At 40.3% G+C, this 22,521-nt stretch overlaps 2 protein-coding genes across 6 annotated transcripts in view; one reads left to right on the forward strand and one right to left on the reverse strand.

Annotated features, from left to right (window-relative positions):
* Positions 1–37: 37 nt before the first annotated feature.
* On the reverse strand, positions 38–5,274 carry ints12 (integrator complex subunit 12). Of its 4 annotated transcripts, none has more exons than XM_051384181.1 (8): positions 5,122–5,274; positions 3,989–4,152; positions 3,713–3,871; positions 3,279–3,338; positions 2,953–3,134; positions 2,617–2,776; positions 2,342–2,485; positions 38–858 (listed from the first exon to the last, which is right to left on the reverse strand). In XM_051384181.1, the coding sequence occupies exons 2-8, from the start codon at positions 4,142–4,144 to the stop codon at positions 304–306; spliced, it is 1,416 nt and encodes a 471-aa protein (XP_051240141.1). In that variant the 5' UTR covers positions 4,145–4,152; positions 5,122–5,274; the 3' UTR covers positions 38–303. The 4 variants fall into 4 exon arrangements, with proteins under 4 accessions (XP_051240141.1, XP_051240140.1, XP_051240143.1 ...); XM_051384180.1 differs by having other exon boundaries at positions 2,953–3,137; XM_051384183.1 differs by lacking the exon at positions 3,279–3,338.
* Positions 5,275–5,499: 225 nt separating this feature from the next.
* gstcd (glutathione S-transferase, C-terminal domain containing) overlaps positions 5,500–22,521 on the forward strand; it is a 47,677-nt gene continuing 30,655 nt past the window's right edge. Inside the window, exons 1-5 of one of the 2 annotated variants that reach the window (XM_051384178.1) lie at positions 5,500–5,621; positions 5,766–6,193; positions 7,281–7,739; positions 9,159–9,428; positions 13,121–13,214. In XM_051384178.1, coding sequence (XP_051240138.1) covers positions 5,777–6,193; positions 7,281–7,739; positions 9,159–9,428; positions 13,121–13,214 — 1,240 coding nt within the window. In that variant the 5' untranslated portion in view covers positions 5,500–5,621; positions 5,766–5,776. The remainder of the gene's footprint in view (positions 5,622–5,765; positions 6,194–7,280; positions 7,740–9,158; positions 9,429–13,120; positions 13,215–22,521) is intronic. The other variant, XM_051384179.1, reaches the window with a different exon arrangement.

The raw sequence follows: 22,521 nt of genomic DNA on the forward strand, positions 1-22,521 counted from the left end.
CATTCAAGGACACCACATACTACAAAGTCACTGCGACTTCAAGTTTATAAGAGGAGATTTAATGATATTTGTTGGTAAAAAGTGACACTTTTTCAATGGATAGATTTGTTAGGACAGGACGAGGCACACAGAGTCCAGCAGCATTTACACAAAGTAAGATTCAAGTATTTGACTGGATGGTGTTACTCATGTACAGATGCTCTTGTAATACAAACATAATGCTCTGGCACTAATTCCATATGGTTTAAGTGTTTATTTTCTACTCCCTCACACCTCCTCCTCCCTCTCTGCATTTCCCTCTATTCATTTCTTCAGTTTCTTCTGCGCAGCTTTCTTCTTAACCAGTTGTAATCGTTTCATGGCGTTAAGCTGGGACTCTTGGGATGTTGGTGCTTTGTCCCCTGGTGCAGCCTTTGACCCATTCCCATTGTTCCCGTTGCCGTTATTGCCGTTCCCTCCTGCGCTTGCCTGGGAGCCACTCGGGGAGCCGCCCCCTGATGAGGCAGACCCTTTACCTTGGCTTTCACCGCTCGATGAACGGTTCAGTGGCTGCTTACCCAGAGTCAGGGGTGGAGGAGGTTTCAGAGGCGCCTGGCTGGAGCCGTTTCCGTTGCCGCTCCCTGGTATCTTTGCACCCCCAAGTCCCGACTTGGCTCCTGCGAGCCCAGACAGCCCAACGGGCTTCTGGCCAGAGGGAGTTGTCAAGGTTTTGTGGCTCCCACTTGGGCCTGAGGAACCTAGTTTGGAGCTGGCAGGAAGAGATGGGTTTGTCTTGGCGCCAAATGCAGCCCAGCCTGTAAGACCACTGCCTGAGGAGGAGGAGCTGTTGCCGGTGGGATTGGCTGATGTTGTGGATGCCTGGCATGATAAACAGTTACAAATATTATCACAGTGCAACAGATCCCAAGATTTTATTGTCATATTGTATTCATAACTTTCAAAAGATTGAGACCTTAAGTAGACACAAATATCTTTCGAGTCAAACAACAACAAATGAATTTAGTGTTTATCAAAACGGTTTACTTAATAAAGCCTTTGGTTTAAGTCTATGAGTGTATCTGACATTTTACAAATAAGTTAAGGTGAGGTTTTATTATTCACTGAAGCTCATTTATCACTTCAAGGCAAGAAGAATTATCCAACTTTAGTTACATTTCATATCTGCGCAACCAGTCAGCACTACCTAATGGGACTGATGAAACAATTTAGCTTCCGTATATCTATCTCTTGTTCTACTTCAGGTATACATTACCAAAAAATATGTTCTACAGCCTCTATAAAAAGGGGCTTGAACTTTTTACTTTCAATGAAAATGTGTCTGTACATTAGTGAAATTAGCTGGACACATATTTGTGAATACACCATAAAACAATAGAAGAAACACATAAATGCAACATAGGGTCACCAGGGAGACATAGATCCATTTTAATGATGGATTTTTTATTTAAAGCTATCCCCAGTGGAGGACACACTGAGTGTCGCAGAAATACTCAACTGTTGTGTAATCCACAGAAAATAGTCCACAAGAAATGTACAATTTATTCCAGTTTGAGTAATGCCTAAAACTATAGCGCCCTGCTGTTTTAAGAAATAAGTAAAACCTGAAAAAAAAAACGTAATTATATATTTGTGACCTGATTTAAAGAGTGCATAAGACATTGCAGGGAAGTCAGAAAGTATTGAAAGACTAACGCATTGTTGCTTTTGGTCTTTCCATGGGATTTGTTGACAATAACAATAACACCAATATCTTCAGATCACTGTGTAGTAGAGCAAATACATATTTATCAAGATATGTCAATCAGCTGAGTAGCCTACAGGCTATACAATGCCTCAACTCGCACACTTGAGCAATACTTTCACTGAAAAAAAGCTCTCCCGGTCTGAATTGGATTAACATAATCAAATCAACAACAAGGCAACATGTTTGTTGTCAAAATAACTTCATGGTGAACTCCAATAAACAGAAGTACCATGAAAAGTTTTAAACACATTCCCTCTGGAGAAATATACTGGAACACCATCCAAGCATTATTATTTAAAAGTCTTGTTACAAAATAAATGTATACTTTCTGCTCACTTGCCTCTGCAGGGATTTATGTAGACTGGCTTTTAGGGCAGTTTTGCCAATTGACAGCTGTTGCTCTTCTCTCACTTGCTACCAGTAATAACTCTGCAATATAGAATCCTAGTTTTTGCTTGACTTCAGGGTGACACAGGAGCACATAACATTGTGTATAGGAAAACTGTTTGTTTGCGATTGAGCTATTCAGGAAATGTCCTCCCCCTATAAATTAAATTAATTAAAACTGGCACACAGCCGTAATTAGTCAACACATACCTTCACTTCTGTTCTTTTGAAGGCTTGGAAGGTGCTGGTTGTGTCAGGCTTGGCCTTAAGCTCTGTCTTTTTCACCAGTGTGTCTTTTACAACTGGCGCCGATGATGCGGATGCAGGGGATGGCTTCTGAGGAGGTTTCTGGGCCTAGCGGACAAACAATTATAGTTAGTTTTAAACAGAAACAGTACTGACAAAGAAACTATTAACATGACTATGTGCTGATTTAAAAAAAATACACACTAAGTAGATACTGTAATATAATTTATCTTCCTCACCATGCGTTTCATTTGTCTGGTGCAGCGGGCACAATACCACACCAGTCGTGGATCATTGACTTCTTTGTCTGTCACTTGGGGCTTGTGACAGTCCTGGTGGTACAGATTATGGCACTCCTGGCACTCAACCAACTGGTTTCCCATGCTCACTGTCATTTGTCTTAGGGAATTAGAAACATAATAGCAAGGTCAACATGAGAATGGAAATGCATGTTGGGCTAATAATTCAAAGATTAAGTAGAATGTATGTTAGTAATTAGACTGGAATGCAAACCAACAAGTTCATGTATTAAAGAAGGACTACATTTAGTTGGTTGGCTAAGAATTAAGATGTACCTGCAAACCACACAAGCCAGGCCCATTTCCATGGCAAAGTCATCAGCATTGGTCTCATCGTAGTCGTTTATATTGGGCAGAAGGTCTTTGCTCGTCTGAACGGTAATTGGAGAAGAACGATTCTCCTGTTTCTCCAAACGAGGCTTTTTTGGAGGGTCCACCTCACCCAAATCAACCCGGACCTGCTAGTAAGACAGAAAGAGGTATGTTTGGACAAAGCATGGTGACATCAATGCCATAAGTAACAACAGTATTCTTTGTTGTCCTATATGAAGTTATGCATGTGTCTCAGGACTTAATTTCCTCATCATGTAATCAATTCTAACCTGAACTTTATGCATCTGCTTATCCTTTCTTGCCTGAGAATGCAGCTCTGCAATATAGGGCTGTAGGTAAGAAGGTAAGAAACTTGAGAACCAAAACAAAAAAAAGAGTTTGCATTTTCCTTGCAGCCATCTTGATCATCAGACATATTCATGTAGTTTTACATTTGATCATCACATCATTTATTCTGTACTATTTAAGAAAAGAACAAATGTTAATAGGCAGCAAAAAAACACAAAGCAATGGTTAAAGAAGTCTAAAAGACAATGACATAGTTTTATGTGGTTTATGTTCTCCTGTTGGATGATATTGGATAGTTAGTCTACCTTTGCATGTAAAAACGTGTCAAAAACATTTAAAGTTCTGATTTAAGTTCTTTCTAAAAGGATGAGACTAAATTCCTTCTGATTCAAAAGTTATAAACTGTATCCCATACCTTCTCAGAGGGTCTCTTCTCTGCCTCTTTCTTGCTCTTTTCAGAGCTGGATTTGCTGCTGCCGCTGCTGCTGCTGGAGGATGAGGAACTTGAGGAGGACTTGGAGTCCTGTTTACTTAAGCTCAGTTTTGACACAGACCCTTTGGACACCTCTATCTCCTAAGGACACGCAAAGATAATATAGAATACGTAGCATTTTGTTGTATAAATTACATACCAATGGAATGGAAATTGTAGGTAAACAGCACAAACATAAATCTGTGCTGAACTCCTTACTTTTTGTAACAAACGGTAAGATGAGTCACTTCCTCTTGAAAGGGACTCATCTAGTAAAGCTTTGAGTTTCTCGGCAGAGTCTTTACTCTTGGAGTGCAAGTAGCTCAATCCCTTTAAGAAGATGGGATCCAACTCCAGACTTACAGGTCCAGCCATGGCTTAAACTGGGAATCATAAAAAAGTGTCGGTTTCACAGTTAGAACTTTATCAAATACCACTGCTATGGTCACATTAGGTTACACAAATGACAGATTTTTCTTTCTTACTTAAAAAAAAAACAAAACGAAACAAAAGCTGCAATATAAACATTGCAGTGTTAACTTGGACTGATTTCATTTGGCTTAAGTTTAGCGTCAGGATTAAATAAAGACAGTAAAACACTTAATTGATTCCAAAAACAAAATGTCTTTCTAAATACTACTAAACTATCTTTGAATCAGATAGTACAGTGTACCACAGTGGGAAGGTTTCTTGTATATGCAGCCTCCTCGCTTGTACAGACTTCAGGGTCAGTATATATATACACACATATACATATATATATATATAGATTTGGGCTGTTAACATTAAATACATTTTGTTTTCTTCCACAGCCTACTCCCACCCGGTGTGTGTCTCTCATGTAATCACGGTTTTGTGAGACATTTGCTCTGATAATGTTCATAATTATCAATAATGATTATAGAACACAAATGCAGGACAGAGACAGAGAGAAATCTGCCAAAGACAAAACCTCTGTAGAGACGGAGAGACATTAAAAGGTTGATCATCATCACTCTGATGGTCCATTTAGGGTTATTATATCCTGCACTCCATTTTCACACATCAGGGTGTCCTGTGTATATTATTATTTCTTCGTGGGAATTTAACATTATTTCTGTAACGTTAGGTGGGATAGTCGGAACTAAACTTGAGTCCTAAATGTGCCTATTGCGTGTGTAGGGTTACCGAGGGGGAACACATCGAAACACATACACTAACACCGAGTTATTAATTTGGTTTCTGTGTCGCGTTACAAGTCCGGAGCAGAAACACAGACACATAGTAGCTAAAGTTACACACCCCCATTAACCTTTCAGCTGTCAGTTATAAAACTAACCCACAGACTATAACTCCCTGTTGGATTACGTTACCTCACACTCTGCCTCTGGGGGGAACAACAACAACTGCCTCTTAAACCGGCGTTTTGTTTTTGGTGAGGAATTAACGGTTGGAGCAACACTTCCTACAAAAGGAGCAGACAGCCGGGGCGGACGCTTTCCCTTCGTCTTACAAACGCGTGCGACCGTTAAATATGTCCGGAGTCTACACGCGCGGAACCTTATGTGGGAAATTGGTACTGTTCAAGAATATAACACACATTGACGCTCTGCGTTTAGTATTCAGCTAGCTATATTTATCACGTATGATTAATATATATATATACATATAAAAAAACTGATGTAGCGTTAGTATTTTTAATATATATTTCTATTAGCGGAGGTTTCGATAGCATACAGGTGATGGCGCTGTGGAGCTTAGCTTAGCTTTCGAGCAAGGAAAGAAGAAGCAACACTGGGCTAGGAAGCGTGTACCATAACAACGTGGTTTTATTGAAATTGCCGGTGTACATGTCCACATTACGAAAGCTGTTGTAAGTATCTGTTAACGTCATTTTATACGCCGGAGCCGAGCTTGTATTTTCCGCTAGCTCCAAGTTGCTGCCATCTTTAAAAGGACACCTGAACACATTTCTGAAGGTAGTTACTGTTAACCTCCCTCTGTTTTTACTTCACAGTAGTATTTACCATGAAGCACTCAGAGGTGAAGCAACAGCATCCCTCCCTATATCTAGAAGTCTGTTTCCAAAATGAGGAGCCGCGTCTTCCGCTGCACACCTCCATCGCCCTGTTCCTCCTGTCCTACTGCGAGTGCAAGTCTTTTAAAGTTTGCCTGGTCTTCACAAAACGTGCCAGCTCCCAGTCACTGAAGAGTCAGCTACCAGAGGCTCTGGAGCTGTCTGTCACTCAGTTGGAGGACCTGCCCCAGTTGGTGAGAGGCTGCCGTCTGCCTGCTGTTCTGGATGAAACTGGGAAGCTCTGCAGGGCAGGGCTGGCAGTAGTCCTGAGACACATCATCAACAAGACCTTAGAGGCTGACCCCTTTAGAAAGGATGTGTTGGCACTGCTGGGATTCAAGAAGACCTGTCTGAAAGCCTGTGCTGAGGTTAGTGGCAAGCAGGGACACACATGAGCAAAGTACAAGCCAGACAGTTATTGCTACAATGTGTCCTACTTGCAATGTGCATGGAGAAGGTAGCTTTAAAGGGTAGAAACTTCAGCAACACTTTTAGTATTAAAAACACGTTTATTGTGACACTTATGCAAAGTCACACCAGATTTGGTCCTTTAACTTGTACTCGGGAGTGTCATGACAGCATCATGCAGTGAAACCAGATTGTGCACATATTGATTTACAATACTTTGAACATGTTTATCTTCCACACTTTAGTTTCACTGAAACACTAGCATAATACTATTATAATTTTCTAGAAAGCAACTGACACAGAGCATTCTGACTAAAGCCTGTAATTTGGTAGAAACATTGAGGCAGTCTTTAATATATACAATTCCAATGAATTGATTATGATTTATTGCTAGTACAACCTAGTTTTTCAATGCACATTGGGTCAGCTGAACATGCAAGCAGGTAAACATTTGTGTACAGGCAATCATACAAGTCAACATGTATGGATGATAAACTTTCCAATAATAACTGGAAAAATTGAGTAGTATTTAGTTGGATTTCAATGCTGCAGGCGTTTCAATGAAAAACTCATTATAAACTCAGTACATCCAACAAAACTCAGGTAATTGCCTCCTAACTTTGTCCCAGTTGTTCCTAAAATTGGGTGCCATGCTACATAGTTCTTCACAAGAAACCTCCTCGGAGATTATTAGGAAAATGCGCCTTTTTAAGTCAAGCATTACAATTGCTTGTTGATAAGTTGATTGTGGGTTGAAGTTGTCAGTGGTTAGCAATTCTGTATCTATTTGCTTGGCTGATTAAATTTCACGCCCTCAACGGAAAAACAGCTTTTATTGCACATGCTTTAAAAACGTTTTCAGCCCAAAGGAGCTTTTCTTTTACGAGTCAATGGACTTTTTTTGTAACAGCATATTGATTAGGGTGTGGGCACATGGTCAGCAGCATTATACTGATATAGACAAACACAATCACAATAATAAACAGTAAACCGATGTCTTTCAGTGCTGTTTTTGCCCTTGAAATTCTTTTCTTTCTTCACTCTCAGGTGAGCAAGTGGACCAGACTGTGTGAAATCGGCATTCCCTCTGCTGTCGAAGAACACCTCAAAACCCCCCAAAATCAATATCAGCAGCTGCCTCTCTCCATCCTCACCCTAGAGCGAAGGCTAGCGGAGCCAGTCAAAGTCCACAATGATGACAAAATACGGAGACAGAAACTCCAAGAGCAGAGACAGAATGAAAAGAACGAGTCCCCTGAAGGCCAAGGGAACCCAGACTCTGAGTCTAAACCTGGAGTGTCACCTCAGGTCTGTGATGGACTTGAGCTCAGGGCGGCTTTGGCCAAGCTGTCTGTGGATTCAGTTCCAACTCTGGCCACCAGAGAGAACTCTGAGATCAGGAAAGTGAAGACCACAGACCTGCCTCCGCTGGAGCACGTGTTTGCTGAAGGATTGTACTTCACTCTGACTGATGTGGTGCTGCTGCCATGCATCTATCAGTACTTGGTAAGGGCCTTAGAGTTTATGATTTATGTTTGTCTGTAATGAACCCTTGTGGCAAAGGACCCTGCTCTTATTGCTGCCTTCAATTGTAGCCTCATTTGGATCCATGAATACAAGTCAAATGCTCATTTAGTATCAATGCCTTTCAATGCATTAAGATTCTGTGGGCGTTACAAGCTTTACTGTAAACAAAATACCCATTATTGGGCTGTGAGCAATCAAGTGTAGCTATGCAAGCCATTGTCTCTCAACATAAAGAGTAGCACACATGACTTAGGTCTGATGTTACCTCATACAGATGGTGCCATTCAGGCTGGCTTACATACATTTACGAGCTTTTTTAATGTCTTTATTATGATGACTTGTCAAATTATGCATGACTCATGGTTTTGACACTGTGGTCAGGGTGATCGGGCAGTACACCCAGCTCCTTTCAGATTCATCCAGGCAGAAATTTGAGTTAAGAAGACTCGCTGCATCAGACTTGGCACAGGTTTTCCTCTCAAAGGTGGTCTAGAGCCACCTGGCAAAGAGTGATAACAGTGTATGGGAGGGTTTCTATTCAAATGCAGCAGGTTGAAATGCATTTCAATGACTTTACTTTACGTTTTCTCCCTGCAACAGATCAAGAATTGGTGGGTTGTTATGTTGACCTGAAAACTCTTAACTTCCCAAAAAAGAAAAAAAAAAAATCTGCACGACTTTAAAAGCTCCCGAACATTTTCTGAATATTCATGACATATAATGATTGCATATTTTACAAGTACAGTTGGTAGCAATTAAAGTAGCCGCGGCAGAGACCAGAGAGTACCACGGCTGTTTAGTTCGATAGTATATTGTTATTGATCAGGAATGCTGCACTGTCAGGCAGTGAAGTGGGTCTCAACCTCCATTTCACCCTTCGGCTGCCTCCAACTATTCCTCGACTGTGGGAATGAACTGAACTTCTCACAATGAGGCTTTTAGTAGTCAGCTGTGCTCCAGTGGTTTCCAGTTTCACACTCAGCCTAGCGTGTCTCCTCTTAACGGCCATCACTGTCCACGACACATGGAGCTACGACGGATCCTTTCCACTCCACCCACTTGTCGTGCTGCATAGTGCCCTGTTCTCCCTCTCTGTGTCTGTGTGTCCCCCCCACCCTCTTTCTTCTGTCTTCCACACACAGTCACACACGGTGACACTGCTCCTCTGATCATGTCTCTGTTTGTGTCTTTACCCTCCCCACCTGCCAACGCTGTTTTGATGTTTTCCCCCTGCCGGGCCCCCTTGTGTCTGTCTGTCCACCAGTGTGATGAGTGAATTCTACTGGAACCTGACATTTCGCTCCACTGGAGATGACATGCCAGATGAGTCACTTAATCAATATCTCCTTGTTTTTTCTTTTTCTTTTCTCTGTCATTCTTTCTGTTGTCTTTTGATAGCTTTCCCTTCAAACCCACGCTGTGAGCACTCTACATCAGCTCCCCCACCTGCTGCGTTGGTACAGACGGGTTCAGGAGGTACCTAGAGTGCTTCAGGCAGCCGAGGCCTGTGGAATGGTTCTTTCCGTCCCCCGAGTTCTCGCGTCCAGCCTCCCAGGGCCATCAGCGGAGGACAACCCACGTAGCCTACTGGAGCAAGAAGAAGGCCAGGAGATGACCGTAGAGCCCCCCTTTGTTGGAGGCCCCAGGCCCACAATGACTAAACTTAAAGTAAATTATTACATTTCCTTACTTATTTCTTGTCATCCTTTACCTCTCTGTGGTCTCCAAACATATTTGCTTTAACACACACGTACACATATACAGACTGTAAGTTTAAGGAGCTGTCTCCCAGTGTCCCTTCGCAGCACAGAGAGCGAGTTTGTCAGTCTCCAACTGGTTGTTAACTATTATCCCTGTAATTTCATGCATCCATTTTCTGCTGATTGTGCCTTCAAGAGTGTAGCTCTAAGTTAATGTTTTGGCTTCTGGGAGACGTTCTTAATCGTTGATTTTTTTTTTGTGTTTCTGCCGGTGCTTAAACGTTAAGTGCTTTCAGTCACAGAATTAACATTTTAAGTGGGCTGTTGAAAGGTTTTAGGAGTCTTGTCTGTGTACATGATTTTCTTCTGACAGAGGATGTTTCTATGACAGTATATTTATAGTCAAGACAAACTATCAGACCTTTAAGTCACCTTTCTGAAAAGAATAACAGAATCTTATGTACAAGCTCAGTTTTTCACTGCCCTTAGCGCATCATAAAATGCACGATTCAGGATTCTCTTGCCGCTTGCAATAGTGCAGACAATGCACATTTGGCTTATCCTCATTTCAGGTGCAATAAAAACAATGAATCCAGTCCAAACAAAACAAAGTTTTATAGCCAGACTAAGTAGTTTATAGTAATGACTGAAAATCTTAGTGTAAAGAGACAAGAAGGCACACAATACTAGCATAATGTGTCCACGCTCTTAAAATGCAGTTCCCTCAGGAAGCATTGGCAAGACACACACACAGTCACACACATTTATAGCTTTCTTAGCTCTGTAGCACACCACATATTGCCCCTGCAAATTTTCTTGGACTAGCTTTTCCAGCAGGAGATAAGCAGGCCCAGCTGTTTCAAAAGGAGACTGTCTCCTCAGCCCAGACTAACCCCTCAGTACTGAGCCCTCAGACTGTTTCCTTGGCCTTGTTGCTCTGCTCTCTCAGCAAAGATAGTTCTATGATTTCCTGCCGGCTAAGTGTCTATAACAATGTGGGTTTAATTGATGGGAGAGAAAAGCGAAACAGAAGTGAAAGAGGGTCTGGAGAGTTTGGATGAGGCCGACTGAGCTGGGTGGTCAGGATGGGGTGTGCGTTTAACGTACTGATGTTGCCGGATGAAATTTAGTTAGGCACAGATGTGCTCAAATGACAGTTTTCATGGCAGGTTGAAATCAGACATTAAAACTGAGAGGAATGTACACACACACATACACACAATGGCCACCATTCTCTCTTTGCCTAGAGGGATTACAAGGATGGCTGCGTGTCGCCACCATCATGTCTGCACTGCAGCTGTTATGTTGTCTTAGCCAAGGTTCCTGTGTGTGTGTGTGTGCGCGCATATGTTCTCATATATGACTATGTGTGTGTCCCAAGGCAAGTACATAGAGACAGAGAGGTCTGCCGTCTAACATAGTGACACGCGATCCTTCACTGCTGCTAACCAGAGGCACAAGGCTCATCTCGCTACACAATCCACAATATAAATGGCTCATAAACTCTCCCTCTTTCTCACTTCAGTTAACACACACTGATGCATGCCAGTCAAACTGCCTGCGCAATGAGCTGTAGAGGCGCGACCCGTGATCCAAATGTAAATTAAATGGTAGCCCCACCATCAAAATTCAAGACCTAAAGAAAAGCTGGCTGCTGTCACTCACACATTGATTGACAGATCTGTAAATACAGTTGAATTAGACAACAATTCAATGTGTGAAAAAGAAGTAACATATGGGGGTGATCCAGAATTGTTGAGTTAATTGGATCGGCTGAATCAGAATTCAGGGAAATCTTGGATTTTCATTTGGAAGACTGGAGCTCACAGGAAAGCCGCTGTTCCAGAAACAGGGATTAATGACAGTCTGTGTGTCTGTCCCTGTGGAAACATATGAGCTGAAACCAACCGGCTATACTGACTAACTTTATTACTCCTTTTAGTCCTCAGTTGGTCATAAGGCTTCAGTCATTGCTTGCTATTTAAAACTCATCTCCACCGCTGCCTTGCAGTAACATTCATCTCTTTATTCGAGCTCTTGTCTTGCTAGAATGTGACTGTGGCATCCATTATGGAGGGCATCCACTGTCTCTTTTCCACGTCCCCTGTATCGACTGGCCAACACTTGGAACCAAACAGCGGCACTGATTTGACTTTGTTGTTGTGGCAGATTAACTTGATCTTAACCCTTAAACCTCTCAGACTTGTTATCAGGTTCTAACTCTCAATCACGGTGCTCAGCTGCTGTTGTCATTGACCAGCCAGACTGAACATGACAGGTTTTTTTTTTTAAGAATTATGCACTTGCACTGCTCATTTTATTTTACTATGGCCATAAGTCAAAGTATATTAAGAATTTTTATTTTATTTTTGACTGTCTTTATCAAGGTTAAGACTACCTACTTTTTTTTTTTTACTATGTATAGAGATTTGGTATGTTATGTACCTTTTTATATGTGCTCATATATTTTAATGGCTTACCTACATTAACCATTTCTAGAGAAATGTAGCCACCTTTGGGTCAGTGGAATTATTTGTTTGTATTACTTCTGGCTTTTCATGAGAAGTCCAGCGTTACATAGTTTATTTTCTGCAATACCTCACCTTCACCCAGTGACCAGAAAAAAAGACTTTAGTTCAATTTAAAGGCAGTATACAGTATATGCTTCCATGTGAAACCTACAATACATGTATAATTGCTGTGTGACTGTGTCAAGGGTAATTTTGAGGCTGTAATTTGTAAGCACACCACCACACAGTTCAGCCCCACTGTGCCTCACAAACAACTGAAGTCGTAGTGTCAGCAAAAATTTTAAAATTTCCATGAAAATAGTACAGGGTTGTTATGTTGCCTTGCATTACATCATACGTATAAGTGTTAATATTCTTGTGGTCTCTTAGTGTATATGTTGAAGTTATTTATTTATTTAACTGTATGTACATTGTTGTGAATAGGCTTTGGCAATATGCTAAGCTAGGAAGTATACTGACAATGATTTTGCAATACCATTGCACCAGTGAAGTAGTGTCAAACAATATTTCTACTGTAAAGAAATACTTAAATTAGGCCTCTCATTAGTGTCATTTTAACCAAAAAAAGCAAGTTGTTGTCAGTTACCACTATACCTTGGAAAAATGTAAATTATATTTTGCCTGCACCACCACACACTACTTTCACACTTTAAGTATAAGGTGATTTCATACTAATTAGTGTTCATGTGAAGGCAAACTCACAGCTGTTAGAAAAGGATTTTCCTAAAAGAGATTTCTTGATAAATTTGTTTTCAACAGTAGCATAACTAGCGCATAGATGTTCTAACCTCTTATCATCAAAGAGAGAAACAGTGCTTTACCTTGTGCGCCTACATTTCTTCTTTTCTTTTCTAGTATTTCTGTAAAGTGTAATGTTTGTGTGAGATTATGTCCTGTGCTAGTGAAACATTTGTTCTTGAGACCGTAATAAGTGCACTAGCAGTGTTTTTTCCACAGGTAAAGCTTTAGATCAGTGAGGGCAAGGTAACAAAGGGTTTGTTCAAGAACAGGTCTCTTTAAATCACTTTATTACTAACATTTGGACCACAGAACCTCAAGGCTGTAGAGAGGTTTCTATGGTAACGTGTGTATTTGTATGTGTGTGTGTGTGTGTGTGTTCCTCCCTAAGGAAAATGGCATCGAGGCAGTCTTCGCTCCTCATCCTTGCCCTGCCTGGACCCTCCCATGGGACAGCTTACCAGGAGCCATCAACCCCACTGAAGGTAATGTCAAATCTCTGCCTTGTGGCTCTCGTCTTTGCCTTCTCCATTTTCGGTTTGCCCTTCTGCCCTTGCACTCTTTTCTGTGCTGTTCTGTTTGTGTTTGTTTGTTTTGTTTTTTAAATTCTTGTTCTTTGCTTTCTCCATATTCACCTCCCTCATATCTGTATCAAAAACCTACTCCTTTCTTCATTTTTTATCTACCCCATCTTTTTATCTATGTGCCTCTACAGATAACTCCCTCTTTCTTTCAACAAAAAAACAAATATGTATATGGAGAAGTGTGCATAAATATTTGCATAAAACCTTCCTGTGCGACTGTGGCCTGGTGATTTTCAGTAGCACATGGCACCCACCAAAAGAAAAATATTAGCCACTGACACGTTGCAGAGCTTTCTGTTCAGCCTCAGCTGGATGTGTTTCCCCATGAGGGCCCTTAATGAATTTTAAAGTGCTTATCTCAATGTGTTATCCTCCTTATGTCGTTGGTTGCAAGTGTGAAATAGGTCTGTGACAGGAACAGACTGAACACAGCAGAAACACACAAAAACGTGCATGCACTGAAAGCCTCGACAACTAATGTGCAACGTCGAACTTGTGCGTATGCCTTAGTGGATACTGATTGCAGTGAGAGCAGTATCTAATAGGCAGTGGAAAGGTTGTTGATTGCTGCCCCAGGTGGCACTGGCGAAGCAGAGACAAGAAATCTCTGTTTCTTTGTCTCCCTTTCTCCCTGCATTGTTTTTCGTCTTATTAGTGAGATGTCTGTGTCGGTAGCAATGCTAAATGGTATGAATGCATGTTTTGGAGCTGCAGCAATCTATCTATGTTATTGTTCTAAGAAAATGGAGGGGGTTGATAAAGATCCTTATATACATAATATGAATATTTAGATATTTCCTTTTCTCTTCATCATTGTGTTGTGCATTCATTTCTTGGTTCCCTTCATTTTCACACTGTGGCTCATTCCTCCACTTCAGAGAACATGGATGGAGATGAAACTGGAAAGGTATTTCATTATTAAGATATATGCCCAGTATCCTGTTAAGGAGCTACAGTGTAACTTTGAATCTAAGTATACAAATGACTCGTGAGTGAACTTAAAGTCTATAGTGTCTTGTAGACGGTTGCAAATGTCCTCACTAAACAATTACAGGGAACAGGAAGAATAAAATAAAAAAGAAATACTGAATATACATGACATAGCTACTGAATGCCGTGTTGATATTTTGTGTATTGAAATTGAACAGTTTGTAGTCCATTTCTTACTTATTTTGCTTTGGGGCTTTGTCACATAATGTGTTGCTGATTGTTCATAATTAATAGTGCTGCAGCGATTAATGATGTATCAACAGAAAAAGAATCCAACTATTTTCAGAATCGATTCATCATTTTTGTCATTACAAGCAAAAATGCAGAACATTCACTGAATACAGCTTCCCAAATGAGTATTTAATGCTAGTTTTTGTCATATATGATACATTGATATGATAGTAAAGTAAATAGTTTAGGGTTTTGGACTGTTGGCCACATAAAACAAGTTATCTAACTGGCTCATCTTGCGCAGTGGGAGACTTTAGTGGTTAATTTTCACTTTTTTGTGACAATTTATTACAGCCATAATAATTAATATCGCTGTAGTTTTTTTAATCTTTTCTATGTATGTAGGTTTGTATAAAAAGCATCACTTGTCTTAATGCTGTTAGATATGGGTGAGAACACCCCCAAACACAGAAGTAGCTGTAGTAGTGTTAGTGTATTTTATCAGCACTTTAACCTGATAGTCACTGTTTAATTTCTGTCTGCTGGATTAGAGTCAACACAATTTAAAAACATTATTATCTTACTGCTTTTTGAATGCACTGTACTGGTTGTAATTTCTACAGCCATTTGTAGCCTATTAATGTAATTCCACAGTACAACTTAATCATCCGTTTCTATCCCAAAAAAAACCCTTTTGACATCTAAACAGAAGTGCTCTTGATAATGTGGGCAGTGTATCTATTCTGAGAGTGAGAATCATGGAGAGAGACTAAATTTTAGCTGTTCCACTTTTGTCGGCACTCTGCATGATAAACGGCACTGTTGATATCCCCTCTTGCAGTATTTGGACAGTAGGTAGGTAGCCCCTGCATTTCAGTGTTGTGTAATTAAAGAGGAGCAGAGACGAAAGGCAGACAATTTGTCCTGAACCCCAGTGCGTGGGCTTTCCCATCTATCTGATCCTACAGTATACATAAATGGCTGCACACACGCCTACATGTACAGTACAACAGGGAAAATTGCAGCATTTTTCCCTTACGCATGCATAAATATTTCCATACCTGCAAAACTAATATAACACACTCAAGTCTTTGAAAGCTGTCTGACTTATATGTATTGGCTCATCATTTTCACATAAGTGCATATACAGTCTGGTCTGCAAGTATTTGGATAGTTTTGTTTTGACCCTGTATTCCAGAGCATTGGATTTAAAATGAAACAATGACTCAGAGGTTATAGTGCTGACTTTCAGCTTTAATTTGAGTGTTTACATCCACGTTCAATGAACCATGTACAAGTTTAGCCCTTTTTATCCATACCCCTGAAGGGTAAAAAAGCCTTCAATTTGCACACCCAAATATGGATGTGAACACCTCCAATCATATTCAAAGCTCAAAGTCAGCACTTTAACCTTGCAATAGTTGTTTCCTTTGAAATCTATTTTGCTGGTATAGAGACAAAACTATAAAGAATGTTTCTTTGTGTATTTCTTCATATCTGCTTCAGCAAAACAGATGAGATAGTCACACATTCATTCTAAAAAAAACAATGCCTTATTTTATGTATTGCTCCAGAATATTGACCCAACTAATTGGCATTCAGTGCTAACAGGTCCCAAACAATGACGCTCTGGTATGCACAATGTATAGAGGAACAAAGGGATCTCTGTGAATGGGAGCTGTTTGAGTTTTTGCCCTCCTTGTGTAGAGGGCTGCTTTGCTAAATGTGGTGAGGGCTGTCTGCAGACAGGTAAACAGCACTGTGAATACAGGGGCCATTGTATAGCAAAGCCAACGTCTTGTCTGCAGTGCTTCACTTAATAGAGGGAGGAAGGGAGGTAGTGCATAAAGCGGGTTAGAATGATGGAGTGTGTGACAGTGGAAGATTGAGATAGGGGTGAGACAGCATGAAGAGAGACAAGGGTTATCAGGAGAAAACAAGACAAGGGAAGAGGGTGAACGAGACAATCAGGCATGAAAAAAGGGAGGGCTGGTGTGGAAGCCACATAGTTGTCATGCTTCAGACATGCTGCTATTATGTCCTCCAGGGTTGTTTTTGGTACAAGGAGATGAGATGAGTTCCCATGTCTTAGGTTACAAGAGTATGACCGAAGTTGAACTGCTGGAGTGAAAATGGTCTCCATTTGACTCCCTGCGTTGACTACAGCAGAGATGTGATTTTTGGGTGGTTTGGTAGACATACTGAACAATGTACAGTATGGAGTAACGGTAGTATTCATTTATCATTGTGGCCACCTTGCTGGCTCTTTAGTTGCTAATGCTCCACTGTTTTCTCCAACTAGTGACTTGTCTGCTGTCTGCTGAGCAGATACTGTACAGCAGGGTTATTTTGAGAGAACGGATGCCTGCTGTAGCTGAAAGAGAATGAACCAAAACGGTAAAGTTGCAGGCAATAAAATCAAAACAAAGAGCTGAAAGATGCTTAAACGCTCAGTAGGGCTGAGGGGAACTGCAGAGTCTGTACTGTTTTGTGCATGTGGTAAAGCTATATCCTGATATGATCCAGGCCTGTTCATTGCAGTAATGCTTTTCAGAAATAGAATGGCCACGCAGTGTTAAGTGATTTCATAGTTTAACACAGCACACAACGGAATAGCCTTTTTGAACTTCCTACTCCTTCACAGACGTCTTCCTACATCATTATCTTCTTTGTGATTTAAATCCCAATAGAAATGTTAGCCGCACCAGAGGTCTTGGCCCACGCTTTCCAGTGCTTTGCTTGTTTTCTACACTGCGTATACGTCTAATGAGTAGTTAAACATCTGTCATGTTTAGCTTCCAGATACCCCTCAGATGCTCACCATATCAGTTTGGGAATAGGAAGACTTGTCTGTAAGATGCATCAAAGATGGAATATCAATCTAGTAGCAACTTTCAAATATTTTATTATGTAGGTGGATGTGTACTGTTCCTTGCTTTCTCTAGTGTTTATAAAGTTGGTTTTAAAGATGTGAAATGTGTTCTAATGCAGCGGTGTTGGCGTCATCCACTGTTAAATCAGTTTGGCTGTCTGTAATGAGTTTGATTTCCCCTCGGGCATATCATCTCACTGTTATTGAACTTAGATTGAGATAATTAGCTGGATTTGATTCAAGTCCAGATTTATGAATTTCCCTTTACATTTTCTTAATTTTCGTAGACTAGATATTGACTGCGTGCCCTAAGGACACAGTACAGTTTCTCTCAGCTGCACTTTATTCTAGTGCATTATTGTTAACTTCAAATAAAGGAATATTGCAAAGATTTCATCTTTCACTTATTGAGAATTGTATCTTTAAGAAGACTGTGACATGGCGTCTCTTACACTTGCTCTCTGATGTTACTGTCTACAGTGTTTTATCTGATTATAATTAGTGTAAGCTGTTGGTAGAAATAATTTTCTTCATAAATTATATTCATAGTAGTTTAACAACAAGTTTTTGTTTCAACAAGAGAACAGATCTGATGAGATAATCATTATATTACATATCTGTGTTGTGTTATATGTGTTTTTCTGAATTCAGGCAGGTCCACTCACTCTTATGCCACATATGGCAGTCTGTAGGCCATAATCCATAAAATAAAAACCACCGGCCTAGTCAGATTTAAATATCAATCTGCTGTTCCTCTCAGTTTTGTGGAGCTTTTTAGCTGGTGAACATAGTTGAGAATTTTGCAGCTTAAGAGCTGCTTAATTATATTTCCCCCAGGAGTGGGTGGAGGCCAAAAGGTGGCCAAAAACTCAACTTTAAAATACATTCTAATATTGTTCTGTCTCTGCTGGATGTATAAATAACATGCTTTATGTTGAATGTGTGTTTACAACTTTAAATAATTTGTTAAAGAAAGAGTAAACAAGCCAATAAATAAGTATATGCCATTTATCAAACCTGGTAGCTGAATTTAAAATGTTCCCCGTCGGGTTATTTTGTATTCAACTCAAATATATTCTTCTATTGTTATCACTGGATATTGGAATCACCTCCAGCATTATGTGTGGAGGTTTCTAGCCTCAAGTGAAGATGAGGTTGTGATTAAGTGGTACATGCATATCCACATTCTTATTCTTACTGGCACGGAAGCATCCATACTTCAGTATGTCTATTTTGAAAAAATTACTTGACATCTAAGTAAACCAAACACTTAAAAGTCATACATCCCATTCCAGGAAAAACTAGAAACGTCGTATACTGAAATATTTTGGTTTAATTCAGTCTGAACTCAAATACATTTCCTTGTGTTACCTGTGTGTTACCTGTGGTGCACTACACTTCAGTCATACAACTGAATTGGAGTCTGGCTGTTTTTCCTGTCCAGCTGTCAGGCTGAAAGGAGGTCTGCTGAGAGACACACAGCAGGCTTAGTCACAGATCTGTTTAACTGCTGGCCTGTATATTACCACATTGTGTGAGTTGAGAGATTATGTTGACGGTTTCTCCCTCTGTGTTCTTCCCAAAATCCATTAGTGTTTTTTCGGTTTGCTGTTTCAGTTCAAACCAAAGGACAAGGAGCCTTTAGGGCAAGATAATAAAAAAAAAAAAGTCTGTCTGTCTGTAAGATACTTACCAAAGGTGTTTGCCATACTTATGCTTCTGAAGGGTAATCTAGATGGAAGATGAGTGGGTTGATTTTCAACTCAGACATATTCTATGTACACACAAATAAATTCTACTTATACCAATTCTCGTTGATCCTGGTCTTGTCACCTTTCAAAAAGTAAACTTTCCCACTCCAAATTAACCTGGCATGGCAGCTGGATTTAAGATCACAAAATCATGTGAGATTCCATCTTGCCAGGCTTCAAGCTATGTGCTTGTGTCTTAACACAGTGATTATGAACCAATTAGCGTTCTACAAGGAACTACTGCCGGTTATGCAATAAACTACGGGCGTGGTTTAATGCTAGGTGTGTGTTTGTGACGATGTGTGTGAGACATGGGTGTTTGCTCAAAAATAACAATTAAAGAGGTTAGCGTAGATGCTGCTAGCATCCATTATATGAGAACTGCAGAAAAGATGTTTTTGCCCTGACTGCCGAGTTTCATTCTGATAAACCATTCTGATTGGTTGAAGTTCGCCTGTGATAGACGATGATAAACAGATAGTTCATTCACTCACCTGTCAAGTCAGGAATATTTTGATTTAAATTCCTGCAATAAAAGTCTACAGCCACATCAGAAGCTCTGTGAGGCTGTTTCTTTGTGAGGCTGTGGTTTGAGGTAAATGCCAATGTCAGCACGCTAACATACTCATAGTGACAATACTAACATGCTATTCACAATCTTAATAAAGAATGCGAGCATGCTGAACATTGTAATGCACTAAACACAAAGTATGAAGCGGATGGCAATGCCATTAGTTTTGCAGGTATCTGAGCATAAACCAAGTACTGGACTAATAAACTGGTGGCGCTATAGGAAATGTCAGTAGATCACCAAGGTTATTACAATTTATCCTGAGGGGAACATGAATGTCATCACCAAATTCCATGGCAATCTATCCCATAGTTGTCAAGATAGTTCTCTTAGAACCACAAATGTCAACCTCATGGTGGTGCTAGAGGAAAATCAAGGGATCAAGCTGTCTTTACCTGTGTACAGCTTCGGGACGGCGACTTCCACCATGTGTTTGCGTGTTGGTATGGTGTATCGTGGTTCCAGTGTGTATACCCTCTTCTTAAAACCCCCGTTTTCCAAGACACTGTACAGTCGTAGGTCCTTACATATGAAGACGGCCACAGACTCCGTTATCTTGTGTGCGTGGGCAGAGTTTGGCAGCAGTTTGCAAAGGAAGGATCTGTCGAGTTGTGTCTGTTTTTGAATCCCAATGTTTAGCCGCTGGTTGCTGCAGAGTATCTGCATGGTGTCGGCTTTAGTGGTTGCGCAAATTTGTTGTGTTTTTGCAGTATTTTAGTACTGCCTGGCACAGCTTACACACTACCTTACTTTTGTCTATTTCCTGTGTTCCGGGTTTACACTGGAATCCAAAAATCCAAACGTCTGCTTTTAAAGTTGAAGGCTCTGGTTTAACACTGCTGCTACCTGCTTTGGTTGCCATGTTGTTGTGTGTGGTCGAGTGCGGCCTCCATCCGTACAGCGCAAATCACACAAAGGTGTTGCTCACCGCGCCCCCACTGGCCAGGGGCTTGAATCGATTCAGAGGATTTAATGAATCGATATTGAATTGGGAAAAAATATATTGCAATGCATTGATGAATCGATATTTTTACCCACCCCTACTGGGAGCCATGATTGTTCTGATGGTATATATTTCAGTGGATAAGTAAAGGCTTTGACCTGCTGGGGCTAGATTAAATGTCAAGGGAATGTCTAGATTAGTAGGCTTCATCTCTTGGGGACAGTGAATATTTTAAAAAAGTTGATGACAATTACTGCAAAGTGGATGGCCTGGCTGACCAACCGATAGACCAAAATTGCCATCCATACAGCCACACCGTGAGCTAAGTAGCTTAGTGTGCTCAGATTTTCCATTTGCCTTCCAGGAGAATTGTGTGTTTATGAGTTTTGCACGCAGAGCTGTCAGTGGATGTGTAATTAAAGGTAAATTGCCTGTTATTAAAACTAGAGATCAGAGAGTTTTTTGGAGAGCATATGTTAGTACAAATGCATAGATGTGATTTAAAAATATTATTGAACATTAGCGGGGATATCTGCGTGAACCATGAGCTGGCATTTGGTTAACACACCTCATTCCCTTGGGATTACAGCTCCAAACAGCAGGTTGTGACTCCCAAAGCACTTCTCTCATTCTCAATTAATTGAACTCATTAGAGCTCTTAAATTGGTGATTTAAAGATACGCAGTAAACATGGGAGCAAGCACAACAGGCACCCAGCTTTGTTACTCCCAATTAGAGGGATAATTGGCACTTTATTTCTACAATTCAAGTTCAAACACATCGAGACTCCCTGGAGGGGTACCACAGAGTTTCACTATTTGCAGTGATGTTTGAGTTGTGCCCATTTAAATGCAGAGCCACTGGCTGCCTCCATGATGAGCTCGTCGCAAATGTCACATCATGAATATTCATTTGTCTCCTTAGTTTTGTTTTGTTCAATAATCTCTGGTGAGGCATTGCAGTGCGGGTATGGAGCAGGGAGACAGTTTGCCTAGCCCTCAACCAGCTTTCAGTGGGTTTTGGATTACATAGTGTTTCTTACGCCGTTTCACTAGACTCATAATTAATTACTGATTAGTGTTTTCAGCCCTGAGCAGAATGTAAAATCTTTTTTTCCGCAGGCCTTTCCTTTGGAGCACAGTTTAACAAGCTTTGTCTATTAAAATCTTGTATGTTTGCAATGTAGAAATGACATTCGAAGACTACGACAGATGGAATGTAATAATGTTTCTGTTATCCTGTAGTTGACACTTTTGCCTAAGAAAATGTTTCAGTTGAGTTTTCTGTTCTTTAAGGAAATGCATAGCATCACTCATTAAAGATAAGTAAAGTAAAGTAAATTATTTGATTACATTTTCAAGATTAATTGATCTGTAACATATTGCTGAAGAACATTTCAGACTTTATTATCATGTCACTAAAAGTTGTTCTCAGATGTCACAAAACAGTCACAGATTTTCCATTTCTTACCAAGTTGCATATTGTATTTTGTATCTGATTAGCATTTAACTACTTTATAATTATTTCACTATTTGCTTTTTTAGGCGAACGAGAACAAGAGATGATGTAATAAGGTCCTGTTGCCATGGTTTTAGCCCACCCTCACGTGGTTCTTTTTAAATACATTTTCATGCTCTGTCTTGGTGTAATGACACATTAAGCACAGGAGGAATGGTTTTTTTACAAGGTAGGACTGAAAACAAACTGACTGTTCCTTCTTTGTGTGCAAATAAAAACACATTTTGTAACAAAAAATATAGTTGCTCATAGACTTCTGTGCAACACATACAATCTTTTATGGTAGGTGAAAAAAATAAATCACCTTGTTTTACTGCTAGACCCTTATACACAAAGCTAAATTTAAAAATAAAATCCAATTTGATCAAACTACAAATTTGCTCATTTTTACT

This window comes from Dicentrarchus labrax, unplaced genomic scaffold (assembly GCF_905237075.1).
Source record: "Dicentrarchus labrax unplaced genomic scaffold, dlabrax2021, whole genome shotgun sequence".
Classification (NCBI taxonomy): domain Eukaryota; kingdom Metazoa; phylum Chordata; class Actinopteri; family Moronidae; genus Dicentrarchus; species Dicentrarchus labrax.

Bases quoted from the DNA above. Each gene is read 5' to 3' on its own strand.
- ints12 (XM_051384180.1), bottom strand. From the start codon at position 4,144: ATGGCTGGACCTGTAAGTCTGGAGTTGGATCCCATCTTCTTAAAGGGA. The intron at 2,777-2,952 runs GTACATCTTAAT...TAATTCCCTAAG, and splicing joins CTGGCTTGTGTGGTTTGCAG to ACAAATGACAGTGAGCATGG. The intron at 2,486-2,616 runs GTGAGGAAGATA...TTTGTCCGCTAG, and splicing joins CCAGACAAATGAAACGCATG to GCCCAGAAACCTCCTCAGAA.